Source organism: Gossypium arboreum, chromosome 13, assembly GCF_025698485.1.
Source record: "Gossypium arboreum isolate Shixiya-1 chromosome 13, ASM2569848v2, whole genome shotgun sequence".
Taxonomy (NCBI): Eukaryota; Viridiplantae; Streptophyta; class Magnoliopsida; order Malvales; family Malvaceae; genus Gossypium; species Gossypium arboreum.
Genome location: NC_069082.1, coordinates 1,162,783 through 1,179,699, shown reverse-complemented (window position 1 = coordinate 1,179,699; position 16,917 = coordinate 1,162,783). Strand labels below are relative to the sequence as shown.

General features: G+C 33.1%; 3 protein-coding genes across 3 annotated transcripts; 1 reads left to right on the top strand and 2 right to left on the bottom strand.

Moving 5' to 3' along the window:
- Positions 1-444: 444 nt before the first annotated feature.
- LOC108464087 (uncharacterized) lies at positions 445-3,162 on the top strand. The gene is made up of 2 exons (XM_017764179.2): positions 445-892; positions 2,005-3,162. Exons 1-2 carry the CDS (start codon positions 799-801, stop codon positions 2,820-2,822), a joined length of 912 nt encoding a protein of 303 aa, XP_017619668.1. The 5' UTR covers positions 445-798; the 3' UTR covers positions 2,823-3,162.
- Positions 3,163-3,591: 429 nt separating this feature from the next.
- LOC108464086 (peptide chain release factor PrfB3, chloroplastic) lies at positions 3,592-6,728 on the bottom strand. The gene is made up of 6 exons (XM_017764176.2): positions 6,458-6,728; positions 5,198-5,415; positions 4,892-5,092; positions 4,461-4,670; positions 4,199-4,376; positions 3,592-3,974 (listed from the first exon to the last, which is right to left on the bottom strand). Exons 1-6 carry the CDS (start codon positions 6,618-6,620, stop codon positions 3,685-3,687), a joined length of 1,260 nt encoding a protein of 419 aa, XP_017619665.1. The 5' UTR covers positions 6,621-6,728; the 3' UTR covers positions 3,592-3,684.
- A 1,488-nt stretch (positions 6,729-8,216) lies between these two features.
- Positions 8,217-15,562, bottom strand: LOC108461194 (probable aspartyl aminopeptidase). The gene is made up of 9 exons (XM_017760942.2): positions 15,270-15,562; positions 14,666-14,801; positions 14,308-14,580; positions 13,174-13,318; positions 11,677-11,916; positions 10,663-10,795; positions 9,139-9,320; positions 8,613-8,725; positions 8,217-8,461 (listed from the first exon to the last, which is right to left on the bottom strand). Exons 1-9 carry the CDS (start codon positions 15,493-15,495, stop codon positions 8,356-8,358), a joined length of 1,554 nt encoding a protein of 517 aa, XP_017616431.1. The 5' UTR covers positions 15,496-15,562; the 3' UTR covers positions 8,217-8,355.
- Positions 15,563-16,917: the final 1,355 nt, after the last annotated feature.

Here is a 16,917-nt window from a genome sequence, read left to right as displayed (position 1 = left end):
CCTCTTCCCCTTCCTGTTACAGTAAAAAAAATAAAAAAATATCTACCACCGTTTTCATCAAAGCCCACATCTGTATTTTTTATTTTCAAAATTTAATTTAATTTTTAAAATTTTAAATTTAAGTTTAATTATTATTACTATTATTTTTTAGTTAAATAATATTATACTAATTTGATAATATTAATAATAAATTTTGATAATTAAATAAAATGAAAAATTAATGCGTAAAATAATAAAAAATCAAAATTTTATGTATAGAGTGAGAAGTGAAGAAGAATGTGAAATGCAAACGCTATAGCACGCGTGGCAATCCGACAACAGTAAGTGCCGATGACTCGGTCCTTATCACCCCGTATAGCAAAGTGCTAATTAAGTCCAATTCTGTAAATTCAACAAAAAGCAAGGGGTATAAAAGTCTGTATGTTGTTTCCTTAAAATCTCCTTTAAAGCCGTTTCTCTATAGACTTGATAATAAAGAATTAAAAAAACAAAAGAAAAAGAAAAACCTTTCCTAGTTATGATCACTATCTCCCTATTCCCATACAACAACATATCCTTCAAATTCCCGCAACTTTTCAACCAATCAAAAATCCTTTGTTTCAGATCATAACTTTGACGCAATTCTCACATAACCCAGAATTTTCTTTTTCTTTTTTGGTTTTTGGTGCTCAAAAAGGAAGTCGGTCTTTTTTTTGTTTGTTTGTCACTGTTGATTACTTGTTTTTCAAGTTGATTTTTATTATTTCTGCTATTTTTTTAACTTTCTTTTTGTTCCCTTGGGAGATTCTGGTTGTGATTATGAATAATAACTGGAGAAGACAAAAAGGTGAAGTTCATCATCATCATCAAGGAATGCAGGGGACAAGATCATATACCCGAAAGCCATCTCTTGGTATTTTCTTTCTTTTTCTTTGTCTTTCTCTTCAATTTTTTTTTATTTTTTTTAAGAGAAGGGTATCTCTTCATGTGTTGGCATCTTGTTTGTGTTTTATATTCTGGGAATTTTCTTTTTAATACGGTGGAAATTTAAAATAAATGAAAAAAGAAAAAGCCTTGACCCTTTAGCCTTCATGCAAGTTCAAAATTATGTATGGTTGCTTTTAAGTTAAGAGCAGAGCTTTTAAAGATTTTAAGATGTTTCTGTTGGTTTAGTACATATTGTAATATATGTTCTCTGGGTGTTCTTTTTCTTCTTTTTAACTCTTTGCTGGATAAGGTATGGGGGTGGGGGGTTTGTTCTGTAATTATCCTGCATTTTTCTGCTATTTTTATTTAATCAAATATGTATTTTTAAGGGATTTATTTAGAGGATTTGGGGGAGGGTGATTAAATTGAAGCAACAATTGATGGAATAGTTTTGTTTTTTATGTCTGAAAATGTATGTGTGTCTATATATATATATATATTTATGTATGTGTGTATATATATGCAAGAAAACTAGGCACTAAACTTCATCCATTCCACAAAAACAACTTCAACATAATCCACTAATAGGAACTAGGCACTTAATAGTCATTTGCCAACACTTTTTCCGGCTCCTGCTACCATCGGACATCGGCTGAAAGCCTGTCAAGAGCACTGTTTGAATGAGCAATGTATGAAGCGATATTGTTATTTTGAGATCATGGCATGAGAAAATTTTCCAAATGAACAATGCATTGCTTGAAAGAGTATGTGGAATTATCCCATATGAAGCACTCAATATAATGCTTGGTTATGTCTTCTAACTAGTGTGCACATGGCATTGAGTCCAAGATTTGCTTAGCTCTTTTGCTTGTTATACTTTTTCGGTTGTCGTTTACTAGGCTTTTCTGTTGATAGTTTTTTTTTTTTCTGTATTTTCTGGACTTTGTGCTATCCGATTTCTTGCGTGTTTCCTTTTCTGGAAATTATTGCCTTTTTTTCGTTGAGAGCGGTTACTCCCATCGATAATCATCTGATTTTACATCTGTAAGGATTCCTGCATTAATGATTAACCCGGTATTTCTTGATCATGTATCTCAGCTACGTGGCAGCCGACTGTTCCTTCATGGGAGAAGAAGTTTTGCACTCTGGTAGGCGCTGTACCGTGGCGTAAACTTCTCGAAACCAAGAGACTTATGTATCTTTATGACAACGTAGTCCAGTGGAATGACTCAGCTGGTGAAGAGGCGTTTCATAATGCTAAGAACCGATTTTGGGCCAAGATTAATGGCCTTCCTTGTGACATAAGACTTCCTGATCCTGATAGTTATATCGATAAAATCGATTGGGACTCTGAAATTGATCCTGAACTGCTTCTGGACTTGGAGAGAGAGCCCAAGGTCCCCGACAAGAAGGATGAAAGTGAGAATGTTGTGATTCTCGGTAATTCCCTTCTTTTGAATCAATCATTCGTCTGTGGTGGTTGGGGGGATGCTGAAGACAGTGTAGCAAAGGAGAATAACTTGTCTTCGAATTGGAAAAACAAAGACTATGAAAATTCTTGGGAGCACAACAATGGCAACACAAAAGATACTGGATACGGGAACTGTTGGAACGACTCTTGGGAATGGAACCAAAGAGAGAACAACTATAACGATTGGGACAATAACCAATCGAGCTACGTGGATTATAGAAGAACTGGAGATTGGGGAACATGGGTTGCTCCTAGAAAGAAAAAAGAAGGTGCTGATCAGTACATGTCGAGGTATAAAACAACAAGGTATCATGGTGATAACTGGCAGAACAATCGGGGATGGAGAAACGCGAGGGGTAGACAGAGGTCAAATTTTGCATATGAACGACCACCTGTGGAGCCGAGACAGTTGAATACCGTGGATTATTGTGGTTGGGCCATTTAACCATATGATGAATTTGGAGGCAAGTTTTGTAAGTACAAAGTTATTAGCATATATATAGAGTGTAGTATATAATGCTTTGTAGATTTTAGGGCTCAATATTATTTTATTTGTTCTGTGTTGGAGTGGATAGTACAAAAAAATTAGGATCACAGCAGCTTGGCAAAGGGCCCTATTGTGTTCTGTTTATGTCTACAGTTTTGTAGTTTGGTTTTTTATAAGGTTTCTGTCGTAAGTTTTGAATATTATATTTCTAGTCTTTTTGAGAGTGATTGTTGCTTGATGTGTTTGTTGATCATTCAAACTTATTGATTCATATATATATCATCGGCATTTTCGAGTATTTGTCCTGACCCGAATAGAGGAAATGGTTGCACACATTAAGATTCGAATCCAGTTAAACTGTGGGTTCGAAAAGGGCTTTAAATTATAGCTTTCTCTCACTTCAACCGCCATTGATGGCATTTTAATGGTAAGTTCAAAAACCAAACACAAATTAATTGTTGGGGGACTTTAATAAATGAACAAAACCTGTCACCTGCTGTAATAAGATAGCTTGTAGTAAACTATTAGTGACTCATTCACATGCTTTGAAGAGCTGCGCTTAGGGTCGGTTTTGGATAGTAAATGGCAACTAAATGCAGCAGTCTAGCAGTAGCGTCTTTAAAAAACTGCATTTAAAAGCTTAGTACATGAGCTCTTAATGTAAGCAAGCAAATAGACATCAATCGATGTCCGAAAAAGCCTTGGCATGTTCTTGAGTCACTGTTCATAAACCGAAAAAATGAGGTTTATTTTTTCAAAAGCATATATGTTTGTGTACAATGTTTGGATTGTAGGGAGTACAAGCAAGCAATGTGGAATTTTAGATTGTAAAATTAGATTGTCTAGTGTTGATATGAGCTACAATAAGGGCTTCAATGTTTCCATCTAGAACGGAATTTAGGTCGGGTAATTCGAGGCCAGTTTTTACATCCCGTACTAACTTGCTGGGATGAAACATGTACCTTCGAGTCTCCTTTTGCCACATGTCCATCATGGCGGCTGTGTTGATGCTACTTACATCGGAGACTCCTTGCTCGTTTGCTACCACAAGAAGTTTGGCCTTTAACCGATTGAGAGCTTTGATTTGATTAGCAAAGTAGCTCCTCTCACCTGCACATAAAAGAAGGATTTTGAGGAACAATGCCAAAGCAAAACATAAAAGTTTACAGTAAACAAAGCTGGAAGCTATCCATATCAAGCTCTTTCTTGGGAACGGGAAGCAGAAGGTGGAGGTTGAACCAAAAAAAAGCATGGTTAATCGAAATGTAAGATGGGAATTGAATCGAAACAAAGCATGGACAATGACTTTCCAGTTCTGATAGGAAATTAAGTACCTGAAGATTGGAAAGTTAAGGCGGTAGGGATATGCTGCACACAGACTGTATATCCAGTTCGGCTTTGTTTCTCTCCGAGTGACAAAACAGAAGAAAGAATCAAATCATCATCACTAATTTGGAGGTCCGGAGTTGTTCCAAGGAATAGAGGAACAACATCGATGCCTACTGAACTAACCTGCAAGATCCCATGGAATAACAAGGTTTGGTAAGAAAGAACAACATTGATGCCTATTGAGCTAAAAGGTACTAATAAATTTACCTCATTGTGAACAGAACCGTTTTGAGGCCTTATCATGCGATGGACACCTCTCTCTCCCGAAAGAAAACCGTAAGCGTACTCAAATTCAAACTCAATAGTTGCTGACTTGATACCACCGTTAGTAGAAAGGTTCTTCTCAACAACTCTACCCCTATACCCTTGCTTTTTCGCCCATTTCATATACATACTAAGAAGTTGTTCAGCCCACACCTGATGATAAAGATTATTTATTAAGATCATGTTAGAATACAACAGGATACATTTTGCTGAACACAAGCAACAAAATTTGAAATGGAGCATCATTCTAGCCATATGTCTTGTGTTCCATGCTTCTCGCACGAACGTTTTAAAAACGATGACATCCACCTTATCGGAGATCAGTAGCCAAAGTTAAACTCAAGAGAGAAGAAAAGGAAGAGTGGAAGTCAAACCTTGGATTTGTTGCCTTCAGAGTTGGCTTTAATAATGACACATGCCCCCTCCATTTCATATGCCCCCCTAAGGAGCCTAGATACCTCATATTTATCTAACAAATCACTAATAGCCAAAGATGCATCATATGCTTGCTCAAAAAGGCTGTAATTTACGGCATCCGTCTCAGCCAACTGTGCAATCAACTTCGCTTCTTCAGCCTGCAGAAACAAGTAAAAATTGATATAGAGCAAAAGCTAACAAAATTGGACGAAGCCCTATCTAATGATTTTCACATAGAACTCCTAGTATGTAGTGCACATCACTTTGTATTTAAGATCTTTGAGAGCATCAACCACTTTGACACTATCGGCCAACTTCACGAGAATTTCACTGGATTTAACCGGGTCGTTCCATAGATCATAATCACGTATCATCTCTTCTTGCTTTATTCTCCTTGCTTCTTCAAGTTCCAAGGCACTCGGTGCAAACATCTCAGCTCGGAGAATGACATCTTCAATCTTCTTCTTCAATGAAAATAGACCTAATGTAAGTAGTGATAAAAAGATGTCAACTCAGAAAATGGATAATTACTTAAACATGCACATTAGAAGTACTTAAAGCAGTCCTAATATTTGATATTCTAATATCAAAGGAAGCAACATGCTACCATTCTGGTATTCTGAAAATACAGTAATGCATCAATTTGGTCACTGAAAAATCAATAGTGCTGAAGATCTCTCAAGAGATCGAAAAGTTGCAGTTAAAGTCAGAAGAACATCAATGGAAGTATCTAATTCACAATTTTTCAGCAAAATTCTAAAATCGGTAAAAGTACCTAACAAGTCCTCTATTATAGGAACTACTTCAAATTAGTCTCTATATCATTAAATAGATCAATTTAATCTATGTACTACTTAACAAAAGATTAAAATATGCTCAAAGCTGCTTTACTCTTCGTATGTTTGAAATTTAGTCCGTCTAATTCTATTTCTAGGAATTTAATCCACTACTTTTGGGATTAAAAAATACAAGTCCAATTGTTACTACCATTAAAATTCTTCTATCTATTACAACATTTTTTTACATAACTACGTATTTTTTTCAAAATATCAAATTAGTGAATTTAAGAGAAACTTAAAATTTTAAATTAGAAAGTAGAGGGACTAAAGGGACAAAATTCTAAATGTAAGAAGAGTACAAGACTTGTAACTAATCAAAGCCAAATTTTAATATTAGATAAAATTTACTGTATGAAATCTCTTCTTGGTGTAGAGTTGAACAGCAAATAATAATAATTTTCATTAATCGATACATGTGTTCAATTCTAGTCTTATTTGTTTCCTTTTAAGAGCATAAAAGACTAACTTGAAGGACTAATTTGAATAAGTGAGTATAATAAAAGTACTTTCACCTTCTAAAATCAGATTCTAAAAGCATATATACAGGAAAAGGAAGGTAAAAAAAAAAAACCAGAATTATTATAGGATTCAGTGATGAACTCCAACACCCATTTCGAATTATAACGCCAATAAGTTAAATTCTGCAAATGAAATAGAAAAGAAAAAGAAAAAAAAGGAACTGACCAAGTTGCTTGTAAGCTTTGTTCTTATCATCAATGGAATGAGAAGAAGCTCGAATAGTGAAGTGTAAAAGGTGATTAGTTTTAGACCTTTTATATGTTGAAGAAGGAGATTTCCATGGAGTTGAAGCAGATGGGCTTCTTCGATACATAGCTTCTGCCGCCATTTTTGGTAAGCAAAAACAGAAGCAGAGATTAGGCTAAAATAACTGAGACACTGTGTCTGGTTGGAAAACCCCAACACCGCACTCTCATATGTGCCTTATCATTTTAGAGTTACATAAGATGCCACGTCAGCCCCTTTGTTTTTTCACCTTTTTCCTTTTTTTTTTAAATTAAAAGTAAGTAATTAATTTTGTCTTAATTTTTTTATAGGGTATATTTCACCAATTGTCCCTAAATGTTTTTTGAAATTACATTTCAATCACTTAACTTTCAAAAATTGTATTTCGTTAATAAAATAACATCGGACCTTAATTCAAAAGATTAATAGCTAATTTAGTCTTTGAGCTATAGTTAAAAAAATATTTTTGATATTTTTAGAATTTTCTTAACAATTTTTTTATTTTTTAATATTAACATTTTGAATTTAGGAATTAAAAAATTACATTTCTAGCAAATGATATATAATCTTTAAGTAAGGGGCGAATTGTTAAGAAGCGAGGGTGGATCAAGAATATAATAAATTATATATATAAAATTTGATAATTTGAAAATCTAAGGCACGAACACCCCTCCATCGATGAATCTATTGATTTAATAATTTTAAAAAATCATAATTCATTTAAATTTTAAGGTGAAGAATACTTCCCTTATAATTTGAAAAATACTTACTTGCTGGGTTCGAATAAAATTAATAAACAACTTTAAAATCTAATTATTAATTATTGACTTTTTCGATTTAGTTATTAATTTTTCGAAATTATATATTTTAATTATTCTTTTCATTGCCTTAATTACAAAGGTCTAATGTTGACTTTATTTTATTGGTCTAATAATAATTCAAAAATGATAAAAAAATTTTAAATCTTAAAAATATTTTTATATTTACCTTTAAAATTTTAATAACATATATTTATTTTTTTTCTTTTCAACCATTCTCATTTTCTAATCAATCAAACATGTGAAACTCCCCGAAAATTAAAGCTATTTCTTTATTCAATTTCTTTTGAATTAGTCTCTTTTTTTTTTTTGCTACATTATTCATCTCAAATGTCTAATTAAAAGTCTTAAATGTCAACTTAAAAGTCAGAAAGAAGCTCAAAATTAACAAATTTATAAACCCAATAAAATGGTTAGGTTGACGGCACTAACTCTGATTGACTTTACTCTTTGCTAAAAAAATAGTACCAGTTTTTGGCTTTAGTGTTCTCGTGTCTTTTATCAGTTTTAGCTCAAGCTTTGAAGAGAAGTTGCAGGTTAATTTGTCTAATTGAAAGAAAGAAAGAAAGAAAGTAAACCATTGGAAAATCAAAAATACACATGTCGGATGAAATGGTTGTTGCTATCTGCTCCAATAACGAATCATTGGTTTAACTGAATAACTAAATAAAATAGATAGACCTTTCTCTTCGTCTCCGGTCGATGGATCTTCTCAACTGGAGGATCCCCTATATGGATAATATATGGATAATACACATTCCAGTTGACCGAGCCTAATTCTATTCTAATTGTTTTGTTCCGAAGCAAAGATGAACAAACTTTATAGTCTGAACCGAAGAAAAAGAAACTTTACACGAATGGGAAAGACGACAACTGAAGCATTTAAGTTTAAAGACATCACCTTTTTTGCTGTTATTTATGTAATTTCTAGATTCAAGGATGAAGCAAGAAATAATTTATTTGAAAAATAAGTTTTGAGCTACAAAATATGAATGACATGAATAATTTTAACTTTACCAGTTAGTCAACAATAAGCTTCCTATCTATGCTGGAGAAAGTTTGGTAAAATGCCTTGAAATGTTTGTAAGCAATGTCTATATCTTCCTTCCCACATACTTCTCTCACACTGCAAAAAGTGTGAATCAAAAGTAGAAAAATAATTAAGATCTACACGATACCAATAGGTGTATTTCTGGAATCGCATTTTATAAAGAGAGCAAAATGCAACAATATATAAATCCTATTTGTTGAAAGTTTATCATGCATGGATTCGGTACCTGTGCATAGAGAGCTGGGCAATGCCACAATCAACAGTACGAATACCAACTCCTGAAGCAAGTATGGGACCAATGGTGGATCCACATCCCATATCATTTCTTACCACAAATTCCTACAAGGAAATCATAACTCAAAGAGGATATATACATGCATATTATATAACTAGAAGAATGTGAACATCTAACTTTCTACTCTCTTTTTTTTTTTTCTTTTCTTTATATTCATTTGTCAAATGTCCCATCGTTATCCATCACCATAACTCGTGTTTTCAAGACACAAGGTGTGTGGAAAATTACCATATGACTAGACATTATATCCACTTATTGTTAATGTTCGGTCCAATTGTAGCAATTCAGGCAAGTAGGTCTACACGTTAAACATGTCACAACCAGCAACTCCTCATCAAGTAGCCCCATTTGTCTTACAAAAGCACATTATATAGTTACTAAAATCCATTTACTAATCAGTGAGATCCTACCTTCTCCAACTATCACCTCTTCTACTGTAATATGGCAATGGAGTTACCTGAGTAGGAAGGTTATGCATCTTTGCAACTTCTTTGAAGAGAAAAGCTGTTACTCCACTGGTAGCATACCGCTGATTTGCATTGTGCTTGATCACAAGACCTTTATGCATTTCTGGTCGATGGTGTTCTTCATGCTTATCCATGAAATTTGGATGAACTCCATGTGCCATATCAGCAGATACTACATAGACAAGACAGGATAAGAGAAAGGAGTTAAAGAGTATGGTCAGACATAGATTGTAAATGCAACATATGTAAAATACACCAACTAAATGGAAATACAACCAAAGTTTTGACAGTTTGTATTCTGCCAAGCAACAGTTCAATCCATGCCCGTGTGCTAAGATTACATATTTTCCTTATTTACATTTACTAATGAATCTCAGATTACATGTGAGTCCTTTAAATTTCCCTCTTAAATACTCCATATAAGCATGGGTTTTGGCATTCTCTCACTCAGGATACTATGTGGGTTATGCACAAAGCAATGTCTGATCTACAAGTAGCTCAACATTCAGAGGTTAGAAAGCCATTAATTGGTGGACCCTAATCCAATGAGTTAAATGAGGTTCAACTGGATGCAGAAATATTATAAGTTAATATAATTTGTTATAAAAATATACATGAAACATAGGTGAAAGATGAAAAAGAATATGTAATTTGACTACTAATTAATAATTAAAGGGAAAAAATTCTTATCTCCTCTTGCAAAAGATATGTTGGAAGACAAAAATGTAAAATTGAATGACCTGAAACTAGTTAAATTCGGTCTAGACTGGTTTAACAAACAATTCCACTTTAAAAGGTCAGGATTTCCCAATTCAAATCAGTTTGGCCAGCTAACCTGGTCCAGTTTCCAAAACAGTGTCAATCTATAAGCTGTGATCAGGTGTCTTTGAATCAAAAACAGTAACTGTCATGTTAACGAGACTGATCCCCTTTGATAAGCTCAAGTTTTGCTTGAGCTCAGTTGATATGCCTAATTTGTCCCATGCTTTTACTTTTGGAATTTCTCAAACTGCTAGAGCTCAAATTCATGTGTTGTTATGCAGCCTAGACTCGGGTGTGAAAGCCTTGATCCTCTGTTAATCTGTTAGACTCAGTTACTCAATTCTTGCCTCTTACCCATCCTGTCTTTGGTTGAGGGCAACCCTAAAGGAACTGTGTTCACAAGTATTTGTTTTACAAATGGCCACTCCGTTTTTTCCACATCTTTCGCTCCTATTAGAGGAGCCATAACACCCCCCCCCAAAAAAAAAATAAAAATCTCCATTCCAAATTTTAGGTGTCAAACATGAGTCATAAGGAGAAATTATGAAGTGTGAGATGGAGATATAAAAAGGTGAAGACTTTTCAATCATCCATCTCAAAAGAGAATAAAAAGGTTCTACCTGCTGAAAAGGTATGCTCTTTTTTCTTTTTTTTTTAGGATGATGAAAAAGTATTCTTAATAAGTAACAAAAAGCAATAATGAAATTACAAAGAATGCAATCTACAATTAAAGGCTTCCAGTTGATGCATACCAAGGAATGATTGGCGAATTGCACGGTCAAAGGCACTCTCACCAGCATAACTGTTGGCTAAAGAACCAGCAATACGTCTCATTGCCTGAAACATAGTTGGTGCCCCTGCACCTTGATATGAATCTGAACCTACCTGGTCAAGAAAAGTAAAAATTCTGTGACTATGTAATTCTGGGAGGACAACCGAAAATATCTTAACATAGCAATTCACTTTAAAACGGCAGTTTACTTCCTGAAGGTCTGAAAGTAATTAAAACTTTTATATACTTCTCCCAGATAAAATTATCTTCTACGGTATTTGACTAGAAATTTTCTGAGGTAAGGATTCGTTCCATGCTACAATCTTGTATATGGCACATTTTTGTGCCTAGGGCAACTATATTACATGCACATGCTAACATATAACAAACAAATTTTGCATGATCCAGGAACATGTACAGCCTATTCCAAAGCAATCCAGTTCACAAGTTATGTCTGTGTCAATAATTGTTACAATTTGATTTTGTTTAGATGAACTAAGTTTTAAATTATGAATTCACTATGAGAATGTGCCATGTTCTATCAGGTTCTATCAAACAGGTTCTTTTTGTGTTGATTTCATGCTTCTCAAGAAATAATCCCAGCAAAAGATTTATTCCATCATATATTTCCCTATGTACCATTTTTTAGCTAGAATAACTCAGATTGCAAAGGCATGCTAAGTAGCACATTTTGCAGGAGGAAAGCACATGCAAACAGAAAACCAATAGCAGGTTGCAGTTGATGTTTGTAACAATAATTGTGTAACGTTTGTGCTTATACCTCTGCTTTTTTAGTTTGGTCCAATGCTCATTTCATTCTCAGGTTAGATGGGTTCATACCATGAAATTAGGCTTCTGTCAATAATCCTGGGTGTTCAAGCCATATTATTACATCATGTTCAAAGTTACCACTCCAAAGCCATCTAGTCATTCAAATAGGCTCAAGCTCCTTTTATAAGCATGCATAAATAGATATAACTCTGGAAAAGTTTACCTCCTCGTTATCAAATAAAGCAATCATCCGTATAGCATGTTCACTTGATAAATCACCGGGAGATCCACATGAATCAACCAGAGCTCTCAAAGCACAATAACTTGAAGCAAGATTATCTAACCTTCCAGAGAATATAAATTCATTGTTTGCGCCTCCAAGACAGCTAGGTTGGGTATCACAAATGTTCAACTCAATATTGACAATGTCATCAACATCACAACACAGCTCATCTGACAAAATCTGCAAGCAAATTAAGAAAAAGATTTAACACATGTTCTATCTACACTATGAATTACCTAGATCAGGATGGTGGACACCTATCTCATGTAAATAAGGGAATTAATGATCACATCTTACACAGATAAGAGAATTAATCATTGCAAAATCATAGGAGTTAGGAATAAATAGTGAAACAAATCTAAAAATGGGTAGCAATGGGTGTTGCAAGGCAGCAACTATAAAATGGACAGGCTAACCATTTCTCAGGTCTAATCATGCAGTATTCTTTTTCTTTTCCTTTTAAAGATGGCAAATTACATAAAATAGACATCTTAAAAGAGGTTTATCCATAATACTAGAAAAACAGAATCTGTCCAAATTTTTTTATACCAAAGAACCATATAAAGGTTTTTCCATATGAAGTCACTCCTAGAGTCCTAGTTGAATATATGCCCAGCACTTTAGCCGGACACTGCTCTATTACAATTAAACAATGATCTATTATCCCAGTTCAAGGATGCAAAAGATTCATTTTCTTTTTGCACAAGCAACCTTGTGAGCCTACCCTATGTTATACCATAACAATAAAATCTTCTTTCTTTTTTTATTCTACAAAGAAAATGCTTAAGTATTGACATAGTTAGACTTAAATATGTCGTTAATGTCAAATGAAAAAAGAAACTTCAAGTGAGTTTTCCAAACTAAATTTCCTTGATATTTTTTTGTGTATTTTAAGTAGAAAACGCACTTTGGGGTTTAGAGATCTCTACCTCAGCTTTGGAAGGTAGGTAGTTAAAGTCATACCTTAGAAATGAAAGATAATAGTGTAAAAGTTATACCTTAGCCTTCGAAAGATATTTTTAAAGCTTAAAGAAACTAGACCCTTTAGCAAGGGGAGCTAAGGGAAAGAACTTCTATAAACCATTCTGTTTAGTTTCTCTATCCCTTCTACGTTATCTAATATCAAATTCACTAGTGCTTTAATTTTCATGTATACTTTTTATATTGTTATTTTCACATTTATATTTATTTAACTTTAAACTTGGAAATTTTGATTCAATTCAATTCAGTCCCTCCTCACTAGATTGCTCATCCACATTTGAGCTAATATTGCAATTACAATATTATCACCATCGACAAGCCTTTTCTCTTCTTGTTAGAGCTTCTTTCAAACAGATTCAGATAGAGGGAAAGCTTATCCTTAATCATAGCAAGTGCAATATCATTAAAATTAACTGCTTGAACAGCTCCAAACGAGCATAATACAAAAGCAAATACCTGCATAAGTACTGGATGATGAGCAGCCTTGGGAGATGAAGAACTTTTCTCTTTTGATTCTGGAAATGCTTCTTCTGGTTTTGTAGCAAGCAGGGGAACAAGGTGAGTCTCTAGATTTGGTTTGAATCCATCAGTGTTTACTGTGCTAAAAAATTAAAGGAAACAATGTAGACAGAGAATGAGAAGGATGCATTGACAATTGGTCCAACAAAAACAAACATCGTCCACATATGAAAGAGGAGAGATTTGATCAAAACAAATTTAAATTTAAAAGAACTGCCATTGAGAACCTAACGGCACTTTTTTATTGTCCACCTTCTTTTCAAGATGGATAAGGAAATATAATATTGAAAATGACTGATCCTACGAATATTTACTAACTGCTTTATATATATCAATATGTTTTGCAACTGTATATCTTGAAAGTTTACCACTTAAGCATATGAAATCTCGAAGTTATACAAAAAGTTAGCACATTAATGATCTTGCAGGCAGTTTTGACGCAAGTGATTACTTTCAAGAAAGGAAAAGAAAAAGGCAAATTGAAATTTTAAGCATTCAGGCAACATTATGGGATAATCAGGAATATATGTTAACAGGTTTTAGTTAAAGAAAGAAAAGGATGAACTGGCTAAAGTATATGGTAATGATATTACCAAAATTTTATCCTATTTAGGGTGTGCTATAAATGTTTCTATAGCTTAGCCAATAGAAATTCATTTCTAGAGGAAAACATAAGGATGAAATTAACAATTAATCGCATTACCCTAGTCAAAATGGATGGCATTTGTTAAGTTCCTATGATATCTGCCAATTAAAAGTCTTCTAATAATACAAATAATAGAAACTATTGACAGATATCAGTGGAAGAAAAAATAAACAATGATATGACCTATAGATGAGAAAGAAAAAGAACTTTAGCATAAAAATGATCTCCTCATCCAATTTATCTGCTTCAATAGGTAGTAAAAAGTAAAAGTAGGGTTGACCTCAACAACAAAATACCAGGATCATCACTAGCCAATCCCAATAAAGGCATTATTAATTATTTAAAAAAATCCTAAAAGTATTTTCAATATTCAAACATAAAAAAACATTATTTTAAAATGGTTATTCAAGGAATAAGTAGATAACCGGTTAAGATGAATTGCCAATGTGGGTACTCGTAGAAGAGGTCTCTTTACTTTCACAAGCTTGTGAAGAAATGAACCATCACTAGCCCTAACAATGACTCTTCCAGCAACACTTAGGTCTCTGTCGAACCAAGTGTGCCATAAACCACCTCCATAAGTTTGTACATTGAGCATGAGATAATTGGACTTAGATGACGCAGACTTCGGTTTAAGTTTGAGACAAGGACTGTCTGTATGTGCAGCAATAACATGAAATCCATTACCAACAATGTACCTGCAAAACTAACACAGAATTCCCTTGAAATTTCTTTAATTCCAAAAGTTTTAAATTAAAAATTTTCAAGGTATATTCCACTCACTTTTCTCCTACGGCAAAAGCCACCAAACAAGACATGTTCCTAGTGAAGAAGTATCGTCCACCAGGCCTAAGGTCCCACTCATCATTCTCATTTAATAAATGAAAACCAGCAGCAATTAGCTGTCGTTTTGCTTCAGCTGTGTACAAGAAAATTTAACAAGTTTGGTCCAAGGCAAATAATTAGTTATTTTCTCTCAACGAGGCATTGCCACTCAATGACAAAGAGTAGGCCTTAGAACCTATATATCACGTTCGATTCCTTTAATGCACTAATTTAATTCGACTTCATATTAAATTTTTGCAGGCTATATCTAGATTAGTTTGTATATTAGTTTCATTTCATCTACTAGATGTGATAATTATTATGTGAAAACATCTTTATGCTCATAATATTGTACTTTCTATTTGTACATAAAGAAAAACTAATGCTAAAATTTAGAGATTTCATCACTAAATTAGCAAAAATAAAAAACAAAAAATAATATTTTGCAAAGAATTACTAATAAATTTAATTACAGATTGGAGTTGCAAAGAAATAGTAATATGTTCAAATACTAAAACAAAAGCTGAAAGAAACGGATGGAGGGAACCAATATTTGGCAAACCTGTAGCGTGAAACTGAGTCCAGGATTCGTTGAGATAATTCAAAAGATCTCCGACGATGGACGGATTCGTGGATGCTGAGGAGGAAGAGGAGGAGCAGAGGAGAGGAGGAGTGACGGAGAATTTGCGGCGGCGGAAATTGATGGAGAAGGAGGAGTGGGAATGGGGTAGTCTGGAGAAGTAGGCTGATGGATGGTGCAGCAGTTGCGCTCGGCTTATCGTTGCCATTGGTTTCACTCCTTACAGGCCTACCCTCTGTGATATGTCCAAAATATTGTTGTTTTGTTTTAAGTAAAACTAAGGCTTTTTTTCAAAAGTAACCCAAAAAATCGATTAATTATAAAAATGACCCAGGTAAAAAGATAAAAAAATTTGTATGAAAATGACATGTTTTCTACCATGAAACATCGGTGTCGCCAACCTGACCGACGGCACCAACCCTCATCATTACACCGTGAATGCAACTTTAAAAAAAGTTATTATGTTTGGCGATATTAATATGTATTTTTTTATATAGCTATTAAAAATCTTATTATTTATGGAATTTTTTCAGCATTCTTTCGCATTAGATAATTATTTTGTATTAAATAATTAGAAGTTATAATATGATTCAAGTTTTTTATTTTCTATATTTTTAGAATTTAAAATAAAAATTTATTAGTATTAGTATGCACCAATACCGATTTGTTTCGCTTACTGCTTAGGATTTATTACTATTTTTAAAAACATTTCATAATGCATATAAAAATATATACAAATATCAAACAGTTAAATTAAATAAATTTCAAATACAAAATACTCATCAATTATACAAAACACTCTTCAATAAGTTTCACAAATATAATTTATCATTAAACAAATTCAAAATAAACATAAAAAATCATAAACGATAAAATTATTTCATATTATGCATATAACAATTTATCATTCAAGAAATCTAAAACAAATAATAAAAATTAATTTTAGCTTTAAAATTATATTTTAAAATTCATTATTTTATCGATGAATATACTATATACTAACTGGAAGTGACCGAAATCAACTGGTATATATTGATATTGTCGACACCAATTGAAAATTATACCAAAATAGAACCTAAAGTATGTTGTTCCGATAGTAGCAAAACTATGTATTATTGAGATTAGTTTTTGTTTCAATCGATTGCGAAATTAAGTTTTGGATACGTGAGACATTCATTAAAGTGTGTTTATATTGAATAAATGCCATAAAATATGAATTTTTTTATTTGTTTATTTTTCTGGCTATGATGACTTCAACAATGTGTATAAAGTTTTGATATGAGTTACGATAATGTTGAATTCAATGAAGAATATCAACAAAAAATTGTGACAATTGTTAGACAAGTTAGCAAAATAATTATGATGCAATAAAAGAGAATATAGTGAGTAGCTTATTGGTACATCATGAAACTTGTTTCATTAAATAACCTTGTATGAGTTCAAATTATACAAGTAAAATATGGGTGGATGAAGTACTTTTTTTTTCGGAACAATTTTATTATAGATTTTGAGCATATCTGCTATTTTTGACATAATACTTAAAACTACACATAACTCTTCCTTAACTCATAAATAGGAGAATAATGCGCTTCAGTGTACTTGAACTCACGTCCTCCTACATTGGCAACAA

What these genes read in the sequence shown, in the direction of transcription:
- LOC108464086 (XM_017764176.2), bottom strand. Translation starts at nt 6,620, where the DNA reads ATGGCGGCAGAAGCTATGTATCGAAGAAGCCCATCTGCTTCAACTCCA. An exon ending in CTGAAGGCAACAAATCCAAG is followed by an intron (nt 4,671 to 4,891) that starts GTTTGACTTCCA and finishes CTTTATCATCAG; the next exon opens with GTGTGGGCTGAACAACTTCT. An exon ending in ACGGTTCTGTTCACAATGAG is followed by an intron (nt 4,377 to 4,460) that starts GTAAATTTATTA and finishes GGGATCTTGCAG; the next exon opens with GTTAGTTCAGTAGGCATCGA.
- LOC108464087 (XM_017764179.2), top strand. Translation starts at nt 799, where the DNA reads ATGAATAATAACTGGAGAAGACAAAAAGGTGAAGTTCATCATCATCAT. An exon ending in TACCCGAAAGCCATCTCTTG is followed by an intron (nt 893 to 2,004) that starts GTATTTTCTTTC and finishes CATGTATCTCAG; the next exon opens with CTACGTGGCAGCCGACTGTT.
- LOC108461194 (XM_017760942.2), bottom strand. Translation starts at nt 15,495, where the DNA reads ATGGCAACGATAAGCCGAGCGCAACTGCTGCACCATCCATCAGCCTAC. An exon ending in CTTTATTTGATAACGAGGAG is followed by an intron (nt 10,796 to 11,676) that starts GTAAACTTTTCC and finishes TTTCTTGACCAG; the next exon opens with GTAGGTTCAGATTCATATCA. An exon ending in GCCCAGCTCTCTATGCACAG is followed by an intron (nt 8,462 to 8,612) that starts GTACCGAATCCA and finishes CACTTTTTGCAG; the next exon opens with TGTGAGAGAAGTATGTGGGA.